Raw genomic sequence first — 26,576 nt, forward strand, 5'->3', positions numbered from 1 at the left:
TTCAATCAACCCACCATATCATAACATTGTATATTGGACATTTTGTGAAGGAAATTTTCATGAGGGATTAAAAAAAATAAAACTATGTAATCAAAGTCCATACAATTTTCATGCCTCTGTGTCATGTGAAAGTGGAAGATAGATTAAATACATACAATTCTATGTACATTTATAGTTCAAAATTGGATTTGTATTGTAGAAAATCAGTATTTTACCACAATCTGAAACATCTATTGGGAAAATAATGAAACTATACATTTTATTGTCAAATGAATGCAGTTAATATATTGCTGTTTTCTGAGAAAACTAGATGTGATGGGTTACAAAAAATCTACAATAATGATGTCCGATGTAGAGTGCACCACCAACCGCATGAAGCCTTCCATGAGGACTGTTTTCAAGGTACAAGCAGGTGGTGGGTCGGTGATGTTCTAGGTTGCTTCACATACATATAATTCTGGTTGAAGTCACTATCCACTTAAACCAGCACAGCTAAACCATTAGACTTCTGGACAATAAGGTGTTGCCATTTGTCCAACGTAATAAACCAACTGTAGACATGCCAATTTTTCAGGATGACAACTATCATGTGCATAAGGCCAAAACTGTCATTGCATGGTACGACGCACATGCAGAGGAGATCTCCCATCTTCCCTGACCAGCAAATTAGCCAGATCTCAATCCTATTGAGAATCTGTGGGAACAACTGAGTGGCTTGCACTCAATGTGACCCACATTCACAGACTTAAGAGAGTTCATGCCATGGTGAATTGCTAGTGATTCGCTCAGTCAACTATTAGGTACAATATTCTTGCAGGGTCTAATTTTTTGTCCGGTGTGCTTATCTCTTACTGCATTAGCCAATGCATGAAGTGAAAGTTCCTGGCTGGGGGATGCTTCATCTAGTTTCAGGATATGCATTAATGGATTGGCATCAACTATTAAATGGTGCTGCTTAAAAACATAATTTATAACACATACAGTACATGTATGGAAGCATGGGTGAAATTAAGAGGGAGGGGGGTTGTGGGGCTTGGCCCACTGTGGGTCATCATATTACACAGAAAATTATTGTTTTCCACATTTTTATAATGGAAATTTTCTCATCCTTGTATCAGTTTTAATAAGCGGATTTATTGTTTGGAATGGCACTGCAGCAGATATTAATTGTTGCAACCTATTGTAGGAATCACCAAATGCATCCATCTTGATTTGTGCGGTTCTATAATTGAACCCAAACAAAAAAAAAAAAGAGTAGAATCTCAAGTTTCTTTACATGATATCTCATTAATTAAATAACTATCTCCTACCGTAAATTTTGGGTGTGTATATAAAGGGTGTTTTTTTAAGAGTGATAGAACTTTCAATAGGGATAGCTGTCATTTGTTTTGTTTTGATGACATGTTGTTTTGTGATTTCATATCAGTGAGCATTGGCAAATGATCATGGAAAGACTGACGCTGCAACAATGTTTACAAATTGTGGAAATATATTTCCAAAATCAATGTTCTGTTCGCCAAACGTATAGAGCACTTCGGAAATATCGGTGCTGTCAGTGAATTGGACTCACAAGATCATGGGACCTAACGCCACTGGATTATTTTCTTTGGGATATCTAGTCTCTGGTTTATGCTGATAAACCAGCAACAATTGACGCTTTGGAAGCCAACATAACTCGTGTTATTAACGACATACGTCCCCAATTACTTGAAAAAGTGGTTCAGAATTGGACTGATCGAATCCGGTTCATCACAGCTAGTCGTGGTGGACATATGTCGGAAATTATTTTCAAAAAGTAAATGTCAGAAAGTTATCTTTAAAATGAAAACACAATTGGCTTCAAACTTATTTTTTTATGTGTTTTATTTCAATTCAAAGTTCTATCACTCTAAAAAAACACCCTATATATGTATATGCATGACTGTGTATGAGATAGGACACAGTAAACACTTACCAAAAATTAGAAGTTATAATGATATTTTGTAGTTTGGCAGCATGTTCACAAAGCAGAAACACAGACTATTGAAGAAGCATCCATCCATACATCAGTGTATCCAGAAAGAAGAGATAGATAATGGGTGTTGATTTGAAGGTGCTTTTTGCCCTTTGTTATTAACAGTGTTTACTGCATGTTAGGTGGTGGGTGGAGTTCAGGCGGGGCAGGGAAAGGGTGGCAGGCATTTATTGTGGCTAGGTTGAGTCTGGGGTATAATGGCATGCATGCCTGATATGTATGCTATTTCCCATCACCAGCGGTAACAGGGTAATAAGTGGATAATGGCCACACAGAAAGGTGTTAAAGGTGGTGTTTTGGCTATTGGTGTGGGTGGCAACAGTGAGGTCACAGTTTTGGGTTCAAGAATGGTGGTTATTTATTCTGAGGGTCAAGGGGGTATAGGCTTCACCAAGGTGCAAGTTCTCACAGATATGGCAGGTGCCCTTCAGGTGAAGGGTTGTAAAAGGCTTGTGCAGCTCACCACTAAGGACATGATCCCTGCTGGAAGCGAAGTGAGGTAGCGACAGGCGACTCCACTATTAGGGTTGAGGAAGTGCACACTGGGTAAGAAACATGCATTGGTCTCGATGAAAGGTGTTAGTTTCTTGTCATAGTAAACAGATTTTTTTGGTATTGTAATGTGGAAGGTGGGTGATGTAAATATAGCAAAGGAGGAAGGTGACCCAGAGGATAGTGATTGAATTAACAACCCAACCAACCAAGGTTACTAAGCTGTGCACAGTATTTGAAGTATGAGTACATTCAGAATTTTCATATACATAAATAAATCCAGGATTAGGTAAAAAAAAGGTATTGGGATATAGAATGTAAAATTACATGATGTTAAAACTGCCATATAGGCTAGGAGATAATTAAAAAAGAAGTGTACCCATACTACCATGCAGAATGAATGACTACTGTAGCGTACGAGTGCTACATCCCTTCCAATGTGAACTCCACAGATTCTGAAGCAGCGTGAGTGACTTCCGGCATGACAAGGAATTTAACAGACTCTTCACTGTTTTTTCCCCATCGTTTAAACATTTTGATCCATGTTTCATCCAAGTTGCCGTCATCCCTATTTAGTTTATTATATATAGAGGAGTATTTCACAGAATACAAAAAGGATGGAAAGGGGCAAAAAGAGGTCAGACATGAGAAGGGCATGTATAGGATAACTTGTTCCTGTAGTAAAGCATATAATGGACAAACCGGAAGAAGCATGGGAACTCGCTGGGATGAGCATGACAAGGATATAAAGGAACAATCACTGAAGATTGGGCTTTCAGAGCATATTCTGGAATTGAAACATAACATTAGAAAAAGGGAAGTGGTAAAAAGAGTTCATAAACAACCCGATACGAATGTTCACGAGGCTGCAAATATTTGTGTTGATAGGGGGGAAAAAACTAAATAGGGATGACGGCAACTTGGATGAAACATGGATCAAAATGTTTAAACGATGGGGAAAATACAGTGAAGGGTTTGTTAAATTCCTTGTCACGCTGGAAGTGACTCACGCTCCTTCGGAATCTGTGGAGTTCACATTGGAAGTGATGTAGCACTCGTACGCTACAGTAGTCATTTATTCTGTATGGTAGTATGGGTACACCGTTCTTTTAAAATTATCTCCTAGCCTATATGGCACTTCTAACGTCATGTAATTTTACATTCTATATCCTAATACCCTATTTTACCTAATCCTGGATTTATTTATATATATATGATGAAGTATTTTATTTACTGATAAGAAAACCTGAAGAAGCGAAGCATATCTTCGCGAAACGTCGTTTGCAAGGATTGTCACGACTATTGTCACTCACGTAAGTTTTATACTTTTTATACTTTTATAATGTGAATTGAAGCATGCGAAATGTGGTAACGAATCACTTCAGTCTCATTGTCGAGATCCAGCAACCAATCATTTACATGTGGCCGAAAGAATACTATAATATTCCACCAGGAGTGCACAAAATTACAAGCAATCAAATATTAATATTAATTTTGCCGTTGCTTCCCAAGATGCGTCACACCCTATTCTTTTAGTCAAAGCAGAAATACGTTCGTTAAGCTACTTTGTAAGGTGCTAATTTCAATCAATAAGAAATATCCCCCCCGAGATTATCTTTTATACAATAAGCCATTCGCAAGTACAATAGATTGTTCAGGTTAATTAATGTACAATAAATTAACGTTTTGTGTTGGTTTATTTCGACAGACGGCGCAACAAAGATTGACTGCCGATAACAATAACAAAGTACATCATTCCCAATTGTACGTAACTAACGTCCAGCATTAACAAAAACTCAAATACAACATTTAAAGTTTCACAAATAATGAGCCATCAATTACGATCCTCTTTCATCCTAAATATTCACAATAACATTCAAAACAGTTTTTGAACTACGTTTTTTGACAGTCATTCGATTTACTTGGATCCCTTTTAAATATAGCAATCACAAGAATTAAATTGCCAATCGTTGTCCTTTTGATGCTCTCAAATATGATCCCCTTTCTACCAGTCTGCCCTCACTTCCGCAATATTACGTTTCAAGACATTAATCGATGAACAGAAACTTTAATCACGCCTTCCTCAAACGTCAGAAGTCATTGTCGGACTAGGTACTTCCTTCTGGAATTGCATCAAAGAACAGGAATGGGTTCCGACATCTAATGAAACTTAGAAGAACCGCTCACATTCCTAGTAACCTCTTCCCAATAGTTACGTGCTTGACTCGTAGATTCTCTTCTTTGGTCTTTGGAACATCTAGTCTCGTTAGAACGTCAATGCTTCTGGTCGTGTCTGTAACCTCTTCTGATATAGTTACATGCTTGACTCGTGGATTCTCTTCTCCGTCGAAACTGTCTGCTGACAAAATGTTCAATTAAACCACCAGAACGAGTATAATGAGGCACTCGTACAATGTTTCTTAGCGACACGTAATAGTCACCATTCGACACTTCCTCGTGACATGAACCAAACTGCCACTCACTTGCAATCAGTAAATTACAATAAGTAAAAGTCCTGGTGCCAAACGAAGAAACACAATTAAGCTCTATTCTGCTTGCGTAATCGCAATCATACAATAGTCGTCACGTTAGAATTTGTTCTTTTCAAATGCTGTTCTTGCTCCGTCGGTATATTACTATTTTTATACGAAGAATAAAAGTTTTAAATCAGGCGAGTAAAACTTAACCCAATATTCCCCCCCCATAGCTAATCATGCCAACCGCGATGCTTCTCGCACGTAACTTGCACAATGCACGCGCCGGTTGAACTGTGCTCACATTCTTGCAGTAGGGAGAAAACTATGAAGTGCGAGCGTAAGGTCCTCTACCGGCAACTTCTCACAGACAAATGAAGGACGCACGGCGTACCAGCTCTTCAGAGTTGTGCAAAGCAGGTGAAGTGTTTTATGCATGCAAGATTTATATTAAATAGTTTGAATTTGCACTCCCCCCCCCCCCAAAAAAAAAAAAAACGTCACAGTATAAAGAGCATGCCGATTGTACTGACTACAACATTTAAGAGATTTTCAACGATGAAATGGGCTGTTACAGCACTGGCATTAGAAGAAAATGACAAAGAAGAAAAATAATTGTGAAAGCAGAGACCGTTTATTTGCACTTACAATGTACAAAAATTCAAATTCCAACAATGGTAAACACTATTTGGTCGGTCTAGCTTTGGCATGAAAATTTCCGGGCTCATTGTTTTGTATCGACATTGTTGATCATTTCTTTCAATCGAAAGTTTCTGAAACAACACGTGACAAATATACTTCAGGTTGTAAGCCTAGTTTCAAGGACCCAATTCTTTTGCACATCATGTGAAAAGTCCTATCCTTCGACTTAAAAAAAAGGGGGGGGGGGAATAATTTTGCAAAGGAAGAACAATATTATTGTTAATCTTGATTCAGGCTGTATAACAAGAATGATATTTTCCCATGGCAGATTTTTGACTCTCTCTTTGCAGACACACACACAAAAAACCATTTGGCTGTCTGCAAAAATATGACTCTCAATAAGTTAGTTTCTTTACTTAAGGATTTTAATTGATGCAACAGCTTAGAAAAGGTAGTAACAACTAGTACTTACGGTGACTGAAATTTTTTCATTGACTGTAGTTGCAATTCTGTTGTTTTCCAAATTTCTTTGATTGTCGACTCCGACAAAACTGTTGCTGCAGATGCACACTTGGTACTCTGTGTAACTGGTATCAAAAATTGCTTTTCTTCAGATTCACGATCGCAGAAATCAATTACTTTGCCGACAATTTCACGCACTTCACTATGCACAGTAGAACCTTTTCTCCTTACACCTGCCAAAACACAATTCAACACCCACACACACACGCACTTGCACAAGGACACTGATGGACTGGAAAACTTCCTACCAGCTCCAAAATCTGGAGAATGGTCGTCCCCTGACCCCCTGCATCCCTTCCCCCCTCCTCTGGGAATCTTCTCATGAACTGACTGATGTAGACGGCACTGTCCAATCAGCGTCAACTACATTAGTGTTATTTTTTCCTCATTCTTACTAATCCTTTGCAGTCTGTCTTTGGGCAGTACGTGCCACACTCCTCAGTCACACTTTGTTATTTGTAAGTCCAGGAGGAAATAGCTATATCTGTAACTGTTTGAGAGGGAAAAAGAAGGGCACGAAATAATGTTTTCAGGAGGGAGCACCGGAATGTTGCCTGCTGGGCTAGTCCGGACTCTGTCAGTTAATCGATGTATGCATTCTTGTTACATATATGCAATCAGGGTTCAAATTGAATGGGGATTGAGGAGAAGCCAGGAAATTGTCCACTCCATACATTATTCCAACTTCTACATCCAACCAGGAAATTAATTTTTGTCCTTTGTAAATTTTCTATCAGACGTATAATTTTTAATTTTTAAGTTAATTTCACGTTAATATGTCAGTTGAAATTGCTGATTTTTATACTAAATATTATAGTGAATTCATTGTCTGCAAAGAAATGTAGAATAATTTCCTTGCACCACACCACGTTTCTACTTGAAAGCATTTTTGATTTCCTAAAACCACAGGTAAAATTTTTGCTCAGATGAATGCAGAAGACACTGAATTCTAAAGGGTGTTCCAAATTTTAATAGTGTGCTATTGTTTTGTTTCGAGGTTGGCAGACCTGTTCTTACAGGGTTTCGATGAGATATAATGTAGTTTCTCTAGTGAAAAAGTCTCTCTTCTCCTGTAGAGTGATCTGATTATTGTTAGTGCTTTCGTGCACTGTGCTGAGATATGCGCTAACCAGGAAAAAAAATGGATCGAAAGTAAGGTATAGATTTTTAAACGTTGATGCATAAATTATATTTTGGTTTCTAATTTTGATGTTGATTGTGTCATAATTTACTTTTCAAGATAATAGTTAGAGCCTAAAATTGTGTATACGCATTTATTCTGATTAATTGCGAGCCCATTTGCAGTGAGCCACTTGTTAAGGGCATGTAAATCATTGTTTACATTATCTATCTTGTTTAACAAATCCGATGGTGATGATGATATCATCAACTGCGTGTCATCCACGTAACAATGTATATTACAATGGCTGATGGTCTTTGATATATCAGCGACGTATACGGTGTATAAAAGGGGCGCCAGAATGGAACCTTGCAGGGACTCCTCCATTTAATGTTGTCGGTGATGATCCGGTGTCGGCAGGGTATAAAACTCTTTGTTTTCTTTCATGTAGATATGATTGAAACCAGTTTATTACAGACTTCGAAAAACTGTAGTATTTCATCTTTGCTAGGAGAAGGTTATGATGGACAAGATCAAATCTTTAGAAAGGTCTAATAATACTAGTATAGTTAGTTTTTATCATTAATCGAATGTAAAATATTGTCCGTGACAGATAATAATGCTGTGGTTGTACAATGAGAAGCACGCAAACCTGATTGAGAATCAGGCAAGATTTTATATTTTGCAATGTAATCTTTTAATTGTATACATACTAACTTTTCTGTGACTTCTGAAAATATTGATAGAACGCTGATTGGTCTTAAATCACTTACAGAGGTTAACGTCTGCTTTTTGGGGAGCGGACACTCGAGCTTCTTTCTATACAATTGGAAATTGGCCGGTTTTCAGAGAAAAGTTTATAATATGTGTGAGTGCCGGAAGTATGAAGGGAAGGGCCAGTTTAAGCATTTTGCACGTAATGTTGTCCACTCCTGCAGCATTTGCATGCTGTACACTGCCATTTCAACCTCACAATCTTGAACCTGGCAAAAGGATAATTCTTTTGCATCGTTTCGAAAGCAGTTCTCCAAGAAATACTTGCACTCCATTGCAACAATAGCATTGTCACGAGGAACACAGTCGTAGACATTTGCAAAATGTTGATTAATTTCAGAGGGACTGCTCAATGCAAAATGTTTTCAGGCTATTCCACATATTCTTTGAATTTCTCTTATTGTTATATACAATAAAAGAAAAATAAGCTTTTTTCTCTTGCTTCATAACAGAGGTGGTAAAATTTCTTAATCTTTTATATTCGTCCCAATGTAAAATTAATTTGCTTCACTTGTCTTTACGCAGCGCACCATCCCTCAGTTTCATTAGCAGCGTAAGATTATCCGTTAGCCATCGTCACCCTAACCGTTCACAACGGGGCATGAACATTAAACAGGTCGAGGAGATTTTTCTATTTTATTCGATTTAATTCTATTTTAGAATCGATGTTTCCAAGTTTAAACATTTCATTCCAATTGATGTTTGCAGCATCTAGACAGAAATTTTCATGTTCAAATTTCTTAAAATCTCTGTACTTGGCTATATCCCTGGGTTTTGCGTAATGCAGTGACACGCTCATCAAGCAGTGGTCTGAAGTTCCGATTGGGCTCGCAATTTCGAAAGAAGATACAATGTTGGGGTTGTCAAACAATTATTAAATCTAACAATGTTTCGGAAGATTCGGTTATTCTAGTGCATTTATTAATCAATTGTGTTAAACTATACGATTTAATAATATCTTTAAGAAACAGGGTCTCCGCTTTTTATGTGCTGAGCATGTCGTAATTAAAATCGCCTAGCATAAGGAAAGTGTCTACACTGGCACAGTTATCTGTAATAATTTCTTCCATGATGGCGAGATTTGTATTGGCTACATTCGGTGGATGGTAAAATGCGCAAATACCAAGTTTTAAGTCACTTACACTAACTATCATGTTAATTCATAATTGGGAAAAGAGAGACGTGGTAGTATATAAATATAGAGAAAGAGCAACAGTACAGCAAGTTCCAACGAGGATCGTGGCAGTAGCCACTGAAATTAATCGAAAATGGAAAAACAGCTTCGCGGATAAAAGTGAGTATTAGTTTCTCCGTATTTATCATGTTAATATATTCAATGTCATTGGCTTCGGATGGTCAGAAGTCTACGAATTTTACTGCCAGCACCGAACGGGTATATATAGCAATGCTCGCACCTTCTTTCTTGTTTCTGTCATTACGGATGACCGAGTAACCGAGGATGTTGATTTGGTTGGTCCCGTCTGCGCTACAGAGCCACGTTTCCATTATTATTACGATGTCGTAAGCACGTTGGCATACCACGAACCTAAGTTTGTCTATCTTCGGGAATAAAGAACGAACATTCGCATGTGTTATGTTGAGGTTGGATAAATTTGGCATTCTCTGCTTCCGGAGCAGAGTGTCGTGAGTCCTTGACCGAATAATGGGGGTTGAAACTGTTTGATAGTCAGGCAAGTAGGGGTGGCTCTCTCTCATGAAGTTTTCACCCTTTCTTGAAAGAAAAAGGTGCTTATGTTTCTCCTTCCTCCCATATCTCTCTGCGGCTGATCAGAATACGTAGCTGTGGGGACATTCTTTGATCGAAAAGGTGAACAATATATCAAAGCAAGCACTTTCACGAAAATTTCTAAGACACACATCTAGGTTATTTCTTCTCTTCATCGGGTGGAGACGAGTACACAAACAACGACACACAATCACACACACATTTACACACACTATTGCTTGAGACGAAGAGACAAACACATAATATTTTAATGGCAAAATAGAATTAAAGATATTTACATTATTTGTTTTCACGGTTCTTGTAGAATACACTTCCTACGAGCGACATACGAGGCACTTGCTGCTGTCCCAGAGTTTTTCTTTTCTTTTTTCGCATATTAGGCTTGCTTGTATTACAGGTTTGATAGTAGTCTACACGATGTGACATAGTGTTTCGTGTTACCTTTCCTGACCACTATTTTCCCATCTTCCGTGTACACCTGTTTAAGACCGAACTTCTCGATGGCCTTCCTGAGAAGCCGTGCACTGCAAAGATCTTCTCTTATGGAGATTCCAGAGTTTCTTAGTTTTCATTTGTTCCTGAAAATAAACAACCTTGCCCTGTAATTTGTATAATGATGATGCCTCTGTGCGAACCGGGAGACTTCGGTCCTATCCTGTGTGTGTGGCACAAATCACCGTTGCTTACGTGAACCCCTAAATGCTCCTCAAAAAGAGACAGGGCGATGTTGTCGGTGCTTTCCCCTTTGGTCTCTGGAATTCCGAAGACACGTATGGTATTTCTTCTCTGGTATTGTTCCAGATCCTGTTTTTTCTTGCAAATTTCGGATATTTTCATCTGTTCCGCGCGAAGAGAGTTGACTTCCTCCAAATTGAACTGCATTGACTTTGTTTAACGATCCACCACAGCTTTTGTGATCGATTCAATTATGGAATCTGTGATCAGTTTTAGCACTTCTGGGGTTTGCACTGCTGATTTCAATTGCTCGCAGATCTGTCTGACGAAGGCTGCTGTGTCCTGCAAGGGTGACTGACCTCCAGCTGCTGCTGATGCTCCGCATTTTCTGAGCACCATGGCTGCTGCTTTATTAGTGTTCACAAGTGAGAGAAACTATTCAATATTTTGATAGAGTGACTGGGGTGGAAAAGTATATCTATAAAAAAATAGTTCACACTGTCACTTACGAAACAGTTTCTATGAAACAACACCTCTTATCCCCTTTAAACCTGCCCTTGTATAATGAAATTCTGGGAACTCAAATTACACACATTCACTTGGCCATGCACTTCACAAGCCTCTGTAAGCCCTTCACAAGCCACCTTGGGGAGAATCAACCCTGCCTTGGGAATAAGGAGCACTTGCATTCATGAAGTTTGCACAAATAACTTCCTGCAGCATGGAGAGAAGGTTCTCCATGGACACTTCTGGATTGCAATGATAATATTGAAAGTTAATGAAATTGTTAAAGCATATGGTGGCACAGTGCTTACATTGGACAAATGGTATATTCTTATAATCAAAGAATAGTATTCATTCCACTAAAAATAGTTGTTTTTGCACACAAATTGCACCTAAAACCAGTTACTTTATTAAATTATTATTAATTAATAATTATACCCATTAATTTATTATATGTACCTACAATTTCTAAAATGGAGTTTATAAAGTCCTAAATCCTTCATATCTAGCATCTAAAAATCCATTCCCTAGTTATAAAAGTAGAATTTAACATTCTTTCATTTCACATCTTGACTGTGAACTGGCTTTCATTAAGCAGATTTCCTCGACTGAATATGTGGTAAGTCATGGTGATGAATGAATGTTGGTTTGAAGTTGTATGTCATGCCACTTTATGCCCACAGGAGAAGACCTACAGTTTAAAGTGCTATCTGAACTATTATGTGCCTCCACTGGGTATCAAACTCAGAACCTCTTGATTACAAGGCAACGATGTTATCGCTATGCCATCAGGGATGCCTGGGATGAAAAAATGTTAGATAATTCAGAGCTAGAGATGTGACGAAAATGAAAATTTACCGTAGTCCCCACTTATTTCAGGCTGGCACCGTCACTGGTGACTGTAGCACAGACTTGATTTTGGTAAACTTCCATGGTCACTACTAAAGTACAAATATGCACAATATTGGGGTCAAATATCATGCTTGTTTTTCTACAAAAAATCTAACTTCAGTACACTATATTTCAGTAAACTAGGAGCTAACACGTAGCCAAGTGGTTAGCACTCTCGCTTTTGGTGCAAATTGGGTTAGATTCCCAATGGGGGCCCCCAAAAGTTTCACCATTTACCCAGCATCATGAGGACAATTGGAAAGTTACTTGAAAAGAAGAAGTAGCGGCCTCCAGTCATAAAAGCCAGAAAAACAGCGGTGATGGGATCTGACACACTGACCACATGTCACCCAATGAGAAGCCGTCCTGACCTTTGGAGGGCTGTTGCACCATGGAGTTTAGTGAGTTATAATATTCCAAAAACTATAAATATGGATATTGTTTGAAAATAAGGAAACTTTCTCAGGATTAAGAACTATGCATCAATAGCCTGTTACAAAATTTGTATGATTCACAAACAGGATGTTTACAATTCTGTAAAAAAAAAAAAAAAAACCTGAATTTTCCAGGTTTTCATGACCAACAACCAAAAATTTCCAGAACCAAGTCGTCATGGTAATTCATGTATTTACACATTTGTGTGAGGACAGTACATTCTAGAGTCGTTTTCACGTTCAGAAGAGACAACGGCGCTTATGGAGAAACCGCACAGTGTTGCCAATACAGCGCTAGCTCATGTCGCCGGGAAATGATGACCTTCCTTCACAATGAAGGTGTTACATATTTTGTATATATAATGATAATTATATGTAATTATTAATATTAATATTATACTGTGAACGTTACAGTTACCCTTTTTACTATGATCCATGGCGATCACTACACACGCGAGTGTAATGCACGAATATGACACTTCAGAAATCACTTAAAAAAGTAAAAATCACTGAGAGCTCACACAACTGAAAACACTTTTTCGGGTGAGGGAAAAAGTCTAAACAGACCAAAGCAGATCTCTCACTCAAGTAAGGGGACCCTGGCACATGGGTTAGATTCAAGTTGCAACCCAAACAAACAAATGAGTTATGGCCCACGTGAACTGATAAGACGCGAATGACTCAAGCAAGGCATGTCATATTTCTATCTTGAAGCCCCATATTTTGTCACGTGTTGGAAAGCCTTTCAAAGGTTAATATGGTGTCTATGAATTTATGTGTACGTTGGAAACTGAAAGGTGATCTTCATTTCAGCATTAATGTCGACAGTAATGTAAACGAAAACAACGTGTATTTGCGACAGCACTAATGTTGCTCACAACAGCAGCATTGGAAATAATTGTCAATTATTAAATTTAAGTAATTTCAATTCTATTATAACAAACTGCATGAAGTTCATATTTTTACTGAATGGAAATAAAATAACAACTGGAAAACTTTGTGATGATAGCCGGAATGCTGCGGTGAGTCGGCTCAAGATGGCCAGACAACGTCTCCTTACTTCGCGCGCGGTTCGGGTTAAAAAGAAACTCCAAATGCATGGAAGTAATATTTCTGGGAACCTTTGAGTGGTTATAAAAAATAATTTCATTATTTTCTCCACAACTTTGTCGCTGGAAGTTTTTACTTGGAATTACAGAACAAAAAATGGCCAGCGACGACATTTTCTACTGCACGAATATAAAAAATCTCCACATACTTTATTTGAATATTTTTTAATGTAAATATGGTTTAAAGTATTGATAAATTCTGAGTACCACCGTCACCTATGACAATTAAAAAACAGTGTCAATTTTTTTCATAATGAAAGCTTCAATTTTACGGCATGTTTCAATGTTAGGAATGAAAACAATGTAAAAATTGTGTTTTCACAGAAAATTTGCATTTTTAATTTATCTAAAATTATGTAAGCAAGTTACCAGTTTTTGTGTTCACCATCGTATTCTCTACAAAATTTCCTGCAAAACTGCAGGTACCGGTTTTACTTAAGCTAAATTTGTAAATCCAGAAATTTGACAACAGCGCGCTCGTATTTCCCATAAGAAAAGCATTGCCCATAAGAGCCCATTGTGTCTTCTGAACGTGAAAACGACTCTAGTGAACCACCACACTTTATTAACCTACTGAATGAAGTTAAAAGTAATATAGAGATGGAAAACTGAACAGAATTTGACTGCTGGATAGGATCATCATCAGAGGTGAGCTCTTACATAATACTTGCCATTTATTGACTAATGATAAACAAAAATTTTTAACAAAATCTTTACAATAGTAGCAGAAAAAAAAAAATATATTTATAATAAAATTTTAGTAATTTAAAAAATTAAGGGAATGCCAATAACAGTTTTCTGCAGTAGATTTGTATACTCATTTCTAGTGCACTTCCACGAAGATATTGCTTTTTTCCAGAAATATAGTAATTTCCCTGACATTTCCAGAAAAAGTAAAGTTCCTTGACTTTTCCAGGATTTCCAGATCTTCCAGACACCCTGACAAGTGTATAAAATGTCGCATTATCCTTTTCCAAGTAATCACTGTGTGAAACCAAGAAAACCTACTTACTTTCATGATTTGTTTCTGTTACAACAAAAAATGTCTACAAGCACTGCTAATTTTGTGGATCAGTACAAGGTACTGAGAAAATAATCAAAATGATTCAATATTCAGTCATTTTTGTCAGTGCATTAACTGATCTATTGACAAAAACATCTTTACGGAAGTCTCATGTTGCATCTAAGGTATCAAACTGGCAGCATGTACAGTCTTTAATCACAACGAACTGTCTACACAATCTAGGTTGACTGACGTGGCTGTTTCCTTCTCAGGCTCAGGAAAGGCATAAAAAAATCACTTGATTGATTGATTGATTGATTTAGTTTATTTTACTTCGCGTTTTGTGCCTCTTGGCTAATTTGCAAAGATGGGGATGAGTGATGAAATTCTGAAATTGATGAATGGACATTCACAAACAACCAAGCCCGACCGGGATTCGAACCCGGGACCAAAAATCACTTGCATCCAAATAACGACTTCTATTTTACAACTATTGCTACTTTACAAAGTGCCATTTGAAAGAATAAGTGAGATCTCTGCAGAATAAAAAAAATATATATATAAAATATATAGATCGACTTGTAGATGGCAACAACTGATTTTTATAACACATAGATCAGCATCCTACTGCAAGTGAGATGCAAACAAACTTAAAGACATTTCAATGTAATTTACATTTAGGAACACTACAATGAGATATTTAAATCCTTCGCAGTATGAAAAATCAATCTCTACCTTGATAGAATACCCTAACTGGTTTCTCTTTAAGGTGTACTCTCCTTACATGAAGAGCGAGTTTACCTTTATGGACAAAACCTTTGTTGCAGATTGAACACTTAAAAGGATTCTCCTTGGTGTGAATCCTCACATGCACTCGAAGAGCTACTTTCTGGGCAAATTCTTTGTTGCAAATTGAATGGTTTCACTTGGTGTGAAGTGTCATATGTTTATTAAGAGATCCTTTCTGGGAAAAACCTTTATTGCAAATTGAACACTTAAAAGGCCTCTCTTTGGTGTGAACTCTCACATGCACAGTAAGATATTGTTTCTGGGCAAAATCTTTGTTACAAATTGAACACCTAAAAGGCCTCTCATTGGTGTGATACCTCACATGCACATTAAGGTCTCCTTTACGGGCAAAACCTTTGTTGCAAATTGAACACTTAAAAGGCCTCTCCTTGCTGTGAACAAACACATGACGATTATAAGTTCCTCTACAGGTAAAACAATTGCCACAGATTGAACACTTAAAAGGTTTATCTTCAGTGTGATGCCTCATATGCAGATTAAGGCTAGATTTCTGGGAAAAATCTTTGTTGCAAATTGAACAATTAAAAGGTTTCTCTTTGGTGTGAACCCTAATATGAATATTAAGGCTTGATATCTGGGTAAAATCTTTGTTGCAAATTGAACAATTAAAAGCTTTCTCTTTGGTGTGAATCCTCATATGAATATTAAGGCTCGATTTCCAGAAAAAATCCTTTTTGCAAACTGAACACTTAAAAGGCCTCTCTTTGGTGTGAACTCTCACATGCACAGTAAGATGTTGTTTCTGGGCAAAATCTTTGTTACAAATTGAACACCTAAAAGGCCTCTCATTGGTGTGATACCTCACATGCACATTAAGGTCTCCTTTACGGGCAAAATCTTTGTTGCAAATTGAACACTTAAAAGCTTTCTCTTTAGTGTGAATCCTCATATGAATATTAAGGCACGATTTCCAGGAAAAATCCTTTTTGCAAATTGAACAATTGAAAGGTTTCTCTTTGGTGTGAACCCTCATATGAAGTTTAAGATGAGATTTCTGGGTAAAATCTTTTTTGCAAATTGAACACTTAAAAGGTTTCTGTTCAGTGTGATGCCTCATATGCAGAATAAGGCTCGATTTCAGGGTAAAACCTTTGTTGCAAATTGAACAATTAAAAGGTTTCTCTTTACTGTGAACCCTAATATGAATATTAAGGCTTGATATCTGGGTAAAATCTTTGTTGCAAATTGAACAATTAAAAGGTTTCTCTTTGGTGTGAATCTTCATATGAATATTAAGGCTCGATTTCCAGAAAAAATCTTTTTTGCAAATTGAACAATTGAAGGGTTTCTCTTTGGTGTGAACCCTCATATGAAGTTTAACATGAGATTTCCAGAGAAAATCTTTGTTGCAAATTGAACAATTAAAAGGTTTCCCTTCAGTGTGAACTCTCGTATGAAGATTAAGATAAGATTTCTGGGTAAAATCTTTGTTGCAAATTGAACAATTAAAAGGTTTTTCTTCAGTGTGATGCCTCATATGCAGAATAAGGCTAGATTTCTGGGTAAAACCTTTGTTGCAAATTGAACAATTAAAAGGTTTCTCTTTGGTGTGAATCCTCATATGAATATTAAGGCTAGATTTCCAGAAAAAATCTTTTTTACAAATTGAACAATTGAAAGGTTTCTCTTTGGTGTGAACCCTCATATGAGTAATAAAGATATCTTTCTGGGCAAAATTTTTGTTGCAAATTGAACACTTCAAAGGTTTCTCTTTAGTGTGAAACCTTTTATCCATATTAATGTTATCTTCATTAATCAATTTTTTCTTGGGAACTGAGCGATTATAAAGTTTCTTCTTTGTATGGAGATTTCCTTTGTCAGATATAACTTTCTTGCACATGGAACAAAAACATTGACTTCTGCTGTTATCGCACTTTGAATCCTCAATATCAGACTTGGTTTTGGAGTATTTTGGTGAAGGTTCAGGTTCAGGTTCAAAATTTCCTTCTCTATTGACACGTTCTGTATTATCTTGTGGCTGCTCTTCTTCTTCACTTAATTTTTGTGAGGGTACTAGGTAATTGGGAACTGACCCTGGGACATCTTTGCTCTGTCTATCCACATAATTCTTGTTCTGATATCTGAAAAAAAGAAGAAGAAGAAGAATAGTATATAAACGTAGTTTTGCTTCCTAATCACAGAGATGTGGAGAGCATTGAAAAGAAAGGATAACAGATTAGAATGTCAGTAAGGACATATTTTGTAAAATGTAAATATGTAATCGGTTGAACAAAATTCTTCTCCCAACTTCAGCCAAACATATTAGGGCAGTCACTAATTACACTGGTCAACTTTTTGAGAAAGAATTGTGGATGTATTCAAATTTATAGGTGTTTCTGGAAGTATTTTGAATGCTGTTCACAAAAATAACATTCATTTTTTCCCATCACATCCGAGTTTTTCACAATTTCACAATCGAAATTCTCATATTCATAACAGTGGCATATGCTGGTTTCAACTAGTGGATAATCTCCGACCTTGATTCATCCACCCACTCCTGAAGTCTCCTTGTAAATTTATTTCAGAATCCACAATGGATTTATGAATATTATGTGGAAAATTTTATCTTATTTTTGCGACCACTATCAATTAATTATTCTATTAATTGAAGTGTCAAATTCAAGTACCCAGAGTATTGAGCATTCCATAATTTGTTTTGTTAAGTTAAAGACCTGTGGATCAAGAGATGGTACTGGCTTACCTGCATTAGCAATTTGCAACTTCTCCAGAAAAGATGTCGTTTCAAATATTTTCACATCATCTATTATATCCATTGCCTTTAACTTCAGTAAATACAGCACTAGCACGACTACTAAACCACTAACACCTTAACAAATATTAAATTTTCAAATCACCAATAGGAACGAACACCTAGCACAACATAAGCCACCTCTTCTGCGTGGCTCAGAATGAAATTCCCTATGGATGCTAACAAATTCACTCTCCCAACTTGAAATTCCTTGCAATGGCCGAGGTGCTATAGGTCAGAATCATTATGCTTGTCCTCTATTCACTTCTCATCATTCATTTTCATCATCCCCAATCATCTAATGGATGTGAAGCAACGTAAATGAACTAATGTATATAAAATTTATTACTGATACTTTTTACTTTAAAAAAATATTCAATTCCATGAAAGAAGTACTCACACTGCTTTTCAAGGCTACAGAGAGAAATAATCATGCATTTTTAAATACAAAACTGAAAAAAAGTCAGCATATAAATAGTTTAATTACTTGATTGATTGATTGGTTGAATTAGGTTATTTTACTTCGCTTATCTTCCACTTTTGGCTAATCGGGATGATGAGGATGAGTGGTGATGTGATGAAATTGATGAAGGGATAGTCACAAACAACACCCATGCACAGGCCTTATCCCGGGACTTCTGGCATCGTAGGAAGTTGTGCTAAGCAAACTGCCACGGAGGTCAGCTTAAATTACTTGAGCATTAAATTTTAATTTATTTAATTATCATCATCTTCCATGTTAAACATTTTTCCCTTTGACAAATTTCTGTTCAAACAGCAGAAATCAGGAAAACAGAAACAAATGTAAAATGAAAATCAGCATAGAACTGGTTTTCCCATTTGGTTCAGATTTCCCTGTTTCTCGCACACTTTCAGATGCATTTTTCCTACTTCCCTTTTCAGTACATAATTTGTGAACCCAGAATTCCCATTCCTAAGAAATTTCCGTCATAAACAACACAGCTTCTATGATACAAAGGCCAGTCGAGGAAACGGCAAAGGCTCTGGGGTGGAGAGTGCGACCGGTGGACTCTCTCCAGAAGGAGGTTACCCTGGCCATGGAATCACCGTGCCTGAAAAGCAGTGTTTCCTCCACCTCTCCCCTCCCCTCATCAGGGGATTTAAAGGGAGCCAGTGGAATCTCACCCTACCCAGATTCCTCCAACTGGATAAAGCATTTTGGACATTCAGCGGCAAACAGTTGGGAACATTCACGTGCTGGAAGCAAAGAAATGTATGAATCGAAGATTGGTTTGAAAGAATATTGCGAAGAAATAATAATCAACTATTTTTAAAATTATAGCTGGGTCATCTCCGATTACCTAGATGATCCAGAGTATACACTGTTGATTCATAATTACATTACATTTATTACATAACACAAGTTACTTTACTTACTTACTTATTCCGATCCTCTTCTACCGATTGGTGTCCGGGTTTTGCAGAGAGCTCGCCATCTGTCACGATCTTCTGCCAACTTCCTTCCTTCACTCCACGAGATGTTCCTCCTGCTCATGATATCTTTCATTCCCTCATTCAATTTCCTACGTGGTCTTCCTTTCGGTCTCTTTGCACCCAATCCTCCCATTCTTGCTTCACATACCTGTTTAGGTATTCGATGTTCAGGCATTCTGCTGAGGTGGTCAAACCATCTGAGTTGTGCTTGCTCAACATCCTGATATATTGGTTTTATGTTTAATGTTATTCTGATTGTTTGATTTCTGATTTTGTCCCTTCTGGTCTTTCCCACGGTTCTCCTCAAATATTTCGTTTCTACTATTTGTAAGTTTTGTTTTTGTTTTTTATTAATTATCCAGGATTCACTTCCATATATCAATGTTGGTACATAACTTGATTTGTACACAATCATTTTTGTTTTTTGGCTTATTTCCTTTTCCTAAAAATCCTTTGTTTATGGCATAATATAATCTGTTTGCATTCTTTATTCGAGTGTTTAATTCTTCATCTATTTTTCCATTACTATTGATTGTAACACCTAGATACTTAAAACTTTGTACTTATTTTAGGTCTGAATCTTCAAGGCTTATTATGCAGGGTTTTTCTATTCTCCCTATCCTTAACACAGTTGTTTTATCTTTATTTTCATATATTTCTTTGACATATTACCATTTATTATTTCTAAATTTCTTTGTAGGTTGCTTGTGAATTTGCAAACAATACAATATCATCTGCATATAAAAGTTCAGGCAGAGGTACAGTTTTCAGTTTCCTACTTTGAATTTTCTCATCTTTGGTTTTATTTCTTTCAGAACATCATCCATCAGAATGATAAACAACATGGGGATAAAATATCACCTTGTCTTACTCCTGTTGTTGTTATGAATTCCTCTGATCTCTTATTGCCAGTTCTGACATAGCATCTATTTGTTTTGTAGAAACTTTGTATTAATTCTACTAATTTTTTGTTTACATTGTTTTTCTTTAGGGTTTTCCATAGCTCTTGCCATGGTACCACATGGAAAGGCTTTTCGAAGTCTATAAAACATACATATAATTCTCTATTGTATTCTATAACTTTCTCTATTATTTGCCTATTGTAAATATGTAATCTTGGACATCTCTACCTGGTCTGAATCCACTTTGTCTCTCCTCTAATTTATCCTCTATTTCTTGTCTTAGTCTAGTTTCCAATATTCCTGAATAGACTTTGCCAGGCACACTGAGTAGTGAAATACCTCTGTGATTTCCACATTCCCTGTTATCTCCTTTCTTATATAATGGTATTAGTATTGATATTTCCCAATCCTTCACTAGCTACTTTTCCTTCCATGTCACATTTATTATTCTGAGCAACAGATCTTCTCCTTCCTTTCCCATATACTTGATCATGTCTGGTGCAATGCCATCATGACCAGCTGCCTTTCCTAGTTTCATTCTACTAATAGCTTTCTTTAACTCTTCCCGTGTGATTACTTCTTGTTCTACATCTAGGATATCTGGTTCTTCAGGCCTTCTCTCCTCCTCCTCTTCATTTTGTACGTTTCTTCTTTCATTTTCACTTAATAATTTTTGGAAGTAGTTTTTCCATCATTTCATTATTTCTTCAGAATTTGTTAATATTTTCTTATTTTCATCATATATAAATTTTAAAGGGCAATCTTTTTGTTTCCTCATGTTCTTCAAAACTTTGTAAAAAATGTTTTTGATTTTCTTTACAATTTTGATCCATATTTCTTCCAAATTGTTCCCACATTTCTTTCTTTGCCTCTTGAACCACTTTCTTCACTTTATCTCTCTGCTTTCTATATTCTTCAAGTGCCTCCAAAGTATCCACTGACAGGTATTTCTTCCATTTTTCTTTCTTTTCAATCTGCTTTCTATTTTTTTGATTCCACCAATTTGTTATCTTCTTCTTGTTTCCTACTCTAGATGTTCCACACACTTGTTCAGCTGCAGATATTATTGCCCCTTTGCATTTACTCCAGAGTTTTTCAAAGTCCTCTTCTCTTTCTTCTATTTGCTCATTCACTAGTTCTTCTTTCACTTTCTTTCTAAATTCTTCTTGAACATTTTTTCTCTTTCAACTTGTATACCTTTATCTTCTCTCTTATGTTGAAATTTATAGTTTTCTTTCTTCTATTCATCCTTGATGTCTTACTTTTAACCTCTATTGTCATATCTACAACCTTGGTGACAATGAAGTTCGACCAGAAAGGAATACGTGATTAAATGCCCGGTGGAATGGGTGACCGCAGAAGTGACGCTTGTGTGTAAGAGGAGGCGTGTGAGCAGGCAAGAATCGTGATCGCAGCATGTTCCACCCAAGGTCACGTAAAGAACGAAAACGGGGAACTATACGCGTGACATTGAACTTCGACCAGGCACCATACCCATACGGAAAATTCCAGATAGTGGCACATTCGACGGAAGCATGACGTCACGGACATGATAAGGGAGTCTGCCATATACAAGCGCGTGCTGTGCACCGAGGAACCGCAGTGCATCATCACCATGGCCAGGGGCAAACCTATTGACAACACCGTGAGGAGAAGAGTGGTGGAGTTGCAACGGGATGGGAAATAGGGTGCCAACTGAACTTACCCAAGTCAACCGTCCACTGCATCATCAAACACCACCAAAATACGGGTACTACAGAGCCAGGTAAGGCCCCCGGTCGAAAACGCCTGCTGAGCGTGCATGACCTACGGATATTTAGGCGCTATATCCAGACCAACAATCATGTTTCTGTGGCCGAATTACGACTGTGGACTCGAGAACGCTTTCACATTGTTCGCCGTTACCTACAACGATGCAGTTACTGAGTGTACAAGGCGAAACGTAAACCCTTCCTTTCCATGTTGAACAAAGGCAATCGACTACGGTGGGCACGAATGTACCGGGGATGGACATTTCGGCAGTGGAACAGGGTTTTGTGGACGGACGAATCCATTTTCAATGTTGTGTATGGGAAAATACGGAAAACAGTCATTTGTTGGAAGGAGGAACAGAATGAGGCAAAATGTTATGCACGTCGGGTACAGAAACCTGCGTCAGTGATGGTATGGGGATGCATGACGGCATCTGGGGTTGGCCCACTACACGTCTGTGAGGGCATTGTGAATGCACACGCCTATACACGCATACTGGAGCGGCATCTTCCCACAGTGCGAAGGCACCTGTTCCACAGGCGGCATCTCATCTTTCAACACAACAATGCAAGGCCTCATACAGCGTGGCTGACAAGAGAATGGTTGACTCACAATCACGTGCGAACTCTGCCATGGCCACTATCGAGTCCCGACCTCTCGCCCATTGAAAATGTGTGGCGTGTTCTTAAACGACGTGTGCAACAGAGGGGACCCACGACAGTGGCTGCTCTTATCGCCTACCTGCAGGAGGAATGGCACAGCATCGATGTGGAATACCTTGAACGACTCATCCGCAGCATGTCCCGACGCATTGCCACAGTTATTTGCCGACGGGGCGGCGGCACACCATGGTAAACAGGATCCCCTCTAACAGTTGTCGAACTTCAATGTCACGTGTAGATGGACGAAAATGTTTTATTTTGTGTGGACACCATACATTGCTGCGTTGCAGCGGAAATTTATGTTTTCCTTTGTTCCATGTAGCCTGCTGAATAAAATATGTTCAGCATATGCATGTGTTCTTCTTTCACAACGCACTCCTTTATTTGTTATATTTGTGACTGGTCGAACTTCATTGTCACTAAGGTTGTAATATGAGAAGTTTATGATCAGTGTTTACTTCTGGCCCTCTTTTAACTCTTGCATCTCTTATGAACTTTTTCATCTCCCTCCGCACAATGATGTAATCTATTATAGATTTTTCATTTCTACTTGGTTCTTCTCTAGTATATTTGTATATATCTTTATGTATATACATAGTGTTCGTTGGCGATGTGCGGTTCTATAATTGAACCAAAAAAAAAAAAAGAGTAGAATCTCAAGTTTCTTTACATGATATCTCATTAATTAAATAACTAACTCCTACCGTAAATTTTGTGTGTATATATATATATACGAGGTTTGGCTAGAAAAAAACCGGACTGATGCTATGAAATCTTTTATACGGCATTTTGTACAACAGGAACTTTTATCTCCTTCAAAGTACTCCCCTGCACAATCTGTACACCGCTCCATACGAATTTTCCATTGCTGGAAGCAGTGTTGCCAGTCATTTTCGGAGATCATGTTCATTACATCCGTCGCTTTTCTTTGCACAGCTTCTACTGTCTCAAATCTGGTTCCTTTTAGGGCGGACTTCACTCTGGGGAATAAAAAGAAGTCACAGGGAACAAGGTCCGGCGAATATGGTGGATGTTATAACTCTGGGATGCCATATTTAGCCAAAAATGTCTTCACTGACAGGACCGTATGGACAGGAGCATTGTCTTGGTGCAGAATCCATGACTTCCGTTGTTCAGGTCGTCGTCTTCTTACTCGCTCACGAAGGGTTTTCAGCACATTAATGTAATGATGTTGGTTTACAGTTTGACCCTCGGGTACCCAATGAAAGTACACAATGCCTCGAATGTCGAAAAAGACAATCATCATGGCTTTGAATTTGGACTTGCTCATGCGAGCTTTCTTGTGACGTGGCGAACTCGGGGTCTTCCAATGCATTGATTGGCGCTTTGTGGCAGGGTTGTACGTGAAAAACCACGATTCATCACAGGTTATCACTCTCTCTAAGAATGTAGGGTCTGTTTCAATGTTCTTCAAAGTGTCCGTACAAATGTTCACTCGAGCTTCCTTCAGTTCCAATGTCAGGTTCCTTGGCACGAGTTTCGAACACACTTTACTCATGTTCAAATTCTCGTGTAAAATTTGTCGAACACTTTCTTTGTCTATTCCTGTGATTTCAGCAACTGCTCTAATGTTCAATCGACGATCTTTTCGAATCCCATCACTTACTTTTTTAATGTTTGTTTCCGTTTTCGACGTGCATGGTCGTCCTGAACGTGGGTTGTCTTGGATCATTTCCTGTCCTTCTTTAAACCGTTTAAACCACTCAAACACTTGTGTGCGTGATAAACACTCATCCCCGTACACAGATTTTAACATGTCGTACGCTTCTGTTGCGGATTTCCCCAGTTTGTAAAGGAACTTCATATTGACACGCTGTTCCATTTTAATACTCAGCATTTTTCCGACGGAGCACAGACGCACGTTCCGCTTTGTCCAAGTGCCACAGCGAAACTGAGAGGCCTGCCTGCACCCAGGTCAATTAGTCATTCTGTAGGCAGGGTATGGTAGTATAGAATCATGCATTGCTCAACCTTTGCGCATTCGTTGTTTGCCAATAGCAACATCAATCCGGTTTTTTTCTAGCCAAACCTCGTGTATATATATATATATATATACGTGTGTGACTGTGTGTGAGATAGGACACAGTAAACACTTACCAAAAATTAGAAGTTATAATGATATTTTGTAGTTTGGCAGCATGTTCACAAAGCAGAAACACAGACTATTGAAGACACATCCATCCATACATCAGTGTATCCAGAAAGAAGAGATAGATAATGGGTGTTGATTTGAAGGTGCTTTTTGCCCTTCGTGTTATTGCCAGTATTTACTGCATGTTAGGTGGTGGGCAGGCAGGGCAGGAAAGGGTGGCAGGCATTTATTTTGTGACTAGGTTGAGTCTCGGGGTATAATGGCATGCATGCCTGATATGTATGCTATTTCCCATCACTAGCAGTAAGAGGGTAATAAATGGATAATGACCACACAGAAAGGTGTGAAAGGTGGTGTTTTGGCTATTGGTGTGGGTGGCAACAGTGAGGTCACAGTTTTTGGTTCAAGAATGGTGGTTTATCAATTCTGAGGTTCAATGGGGTATAGGTTTCCCCAAGGTGCAAATTCTCACAGATATGGCAGGTGATGGTGTATGTAGGGTTGAAAGAGTGGCAGGTGCCCTTGAGGTGAAGAGTTGTAAAAGGCTTGTGCAGCTCACCACTCAGGACATGATCCCTGCCGGAAGCGAAGTGAGGTAGCGACAGGCGACTCCACTATTAGGGTTGAGGAAATGCACACTTGGTCAGAAACATGCACTGGTCTCGATGCAAGGTGTTGGTTTCTTGTCACAGCACACCGATTTTTTTTTTCATATAAAGAGCCTGCCGATTGTACTAACAACAATATTTAAGAGATTTTCAATGACGGAATGGGCTGTTACAGCACTCGCATTAGAAGAAAATGACAAAGAAGAAAAATAATTGTGAAAGCAGAGACGATTTATTTGCACTTACAATGTACAAAAATTCAAATTTCAACAATGGTAAACATTACTTGGTCGGTCTAGCTTTGGCATGAAAATTTTCAGGCTCATTGTTTTGTATCGACATTGAATTGAAAGTTTCTGAAACAACACGTGACAAATATACTTCAGGTTGTAAGCCTAGTTTCAAGGACCCAATTCTTGCGCACATTGTCTGAAAAGTCCCATCCTTCGACTTAAAAAAAGGGGGGGAATTAATTTTGCAAAGGAAGAACAAGATTATTGTTAACCTTGATTCGGGCTGTATAACATGAATGATATTTTCCCATGTCAGATTGTTGATTCTCTCTTTGCAGACACACAAACAAATTACTATTTGGCTGTCTGCAAAAATATGACCCATAATAAGTTTAGCTTCTTCCTTACTTAAGGATTTTAATTGATGCAACAGCTTAGAAAAGGTAGTAACAACTAGTACTTACGGTGACTGAAATTTTTTCATTGACTGTAGTTGCAATTCTGTTGTTTTCCAAATTTCTTTGATTGTCGACTCCGACAAAACTGTTGCTGCAGATGCACACTTGGTACTCTGTGTAACTGGTATCAAAAATTGCTTTTCTTCAGATTCACGATCGCAGAAATCAATTACTTTGCCGACAATTTCACGCACTTCACTATGCACAGTAGAACCTTTTCTCCTTACACCTGCCAAAACACAATTCAACACCCACACACACACGCACTTGCACAAGGACACTGATGGACTGGAAAACTTCCTACCAGCTCCAAAATCTGGACAATGGTTGTTCCCTGACCCCCTGCATCCCTTCCCCCCTCCTCTGGGAATCTTCTCATGAACTGACTGATGTAGACGGCGCTGTCCAATCAGCGTCAACTACATTAGTGTTA

General features: G+C 38.0%; 1 protein-coding gene across 6 annotated transcripts in view; it reads right to left on the reverse strand.

Annotated features, from left to right (window-relative positions):
- LOC145999678 (uncharacterized) overlaps nt 1-26,576 on the reverse strand; it is a 102,002-nt gene that overhangs the window by 30,501 nt on the left and 44,925 nt on the right. For 4 of the 6 annotated variants that reach the window (XM_083136880.1, XM_083136877.1, XM_083136878.1 and 1 more), the window contains exon 4: nt 14,981-17,292. The exons of the other annotated variants lie outside the window; for them this stretch is intronic. In XM_083136880.1, coding sequence (XP_082993006.1) covers nt 15,324-17,292 — 1,969 coding nt within the window. In that variant the 3' untranslated portion in view covers nt 14,981-15,323. Of the gene's footprint in view, nt 1-14,980; nt 17,293-26,576 lie in introns of those variants that run through there. 6 annotated transcript variants of the gene reach the window in all.

The sequence above is a fragment of the Lepisma saccharinum genome, chromosome 15 (assembly GCF_977018435.1).
Source record: "Lepisma saccharinum chromosome 15, izLepSacc3.1, whole genome shotgun sequence".
NCBI classification, from domain to species: Eukaryota; Metazoa; Arthropoda; class Insecta; order Zygentoma; family Lepismatidae; genus Lepisma; species Lepisma saccharinum.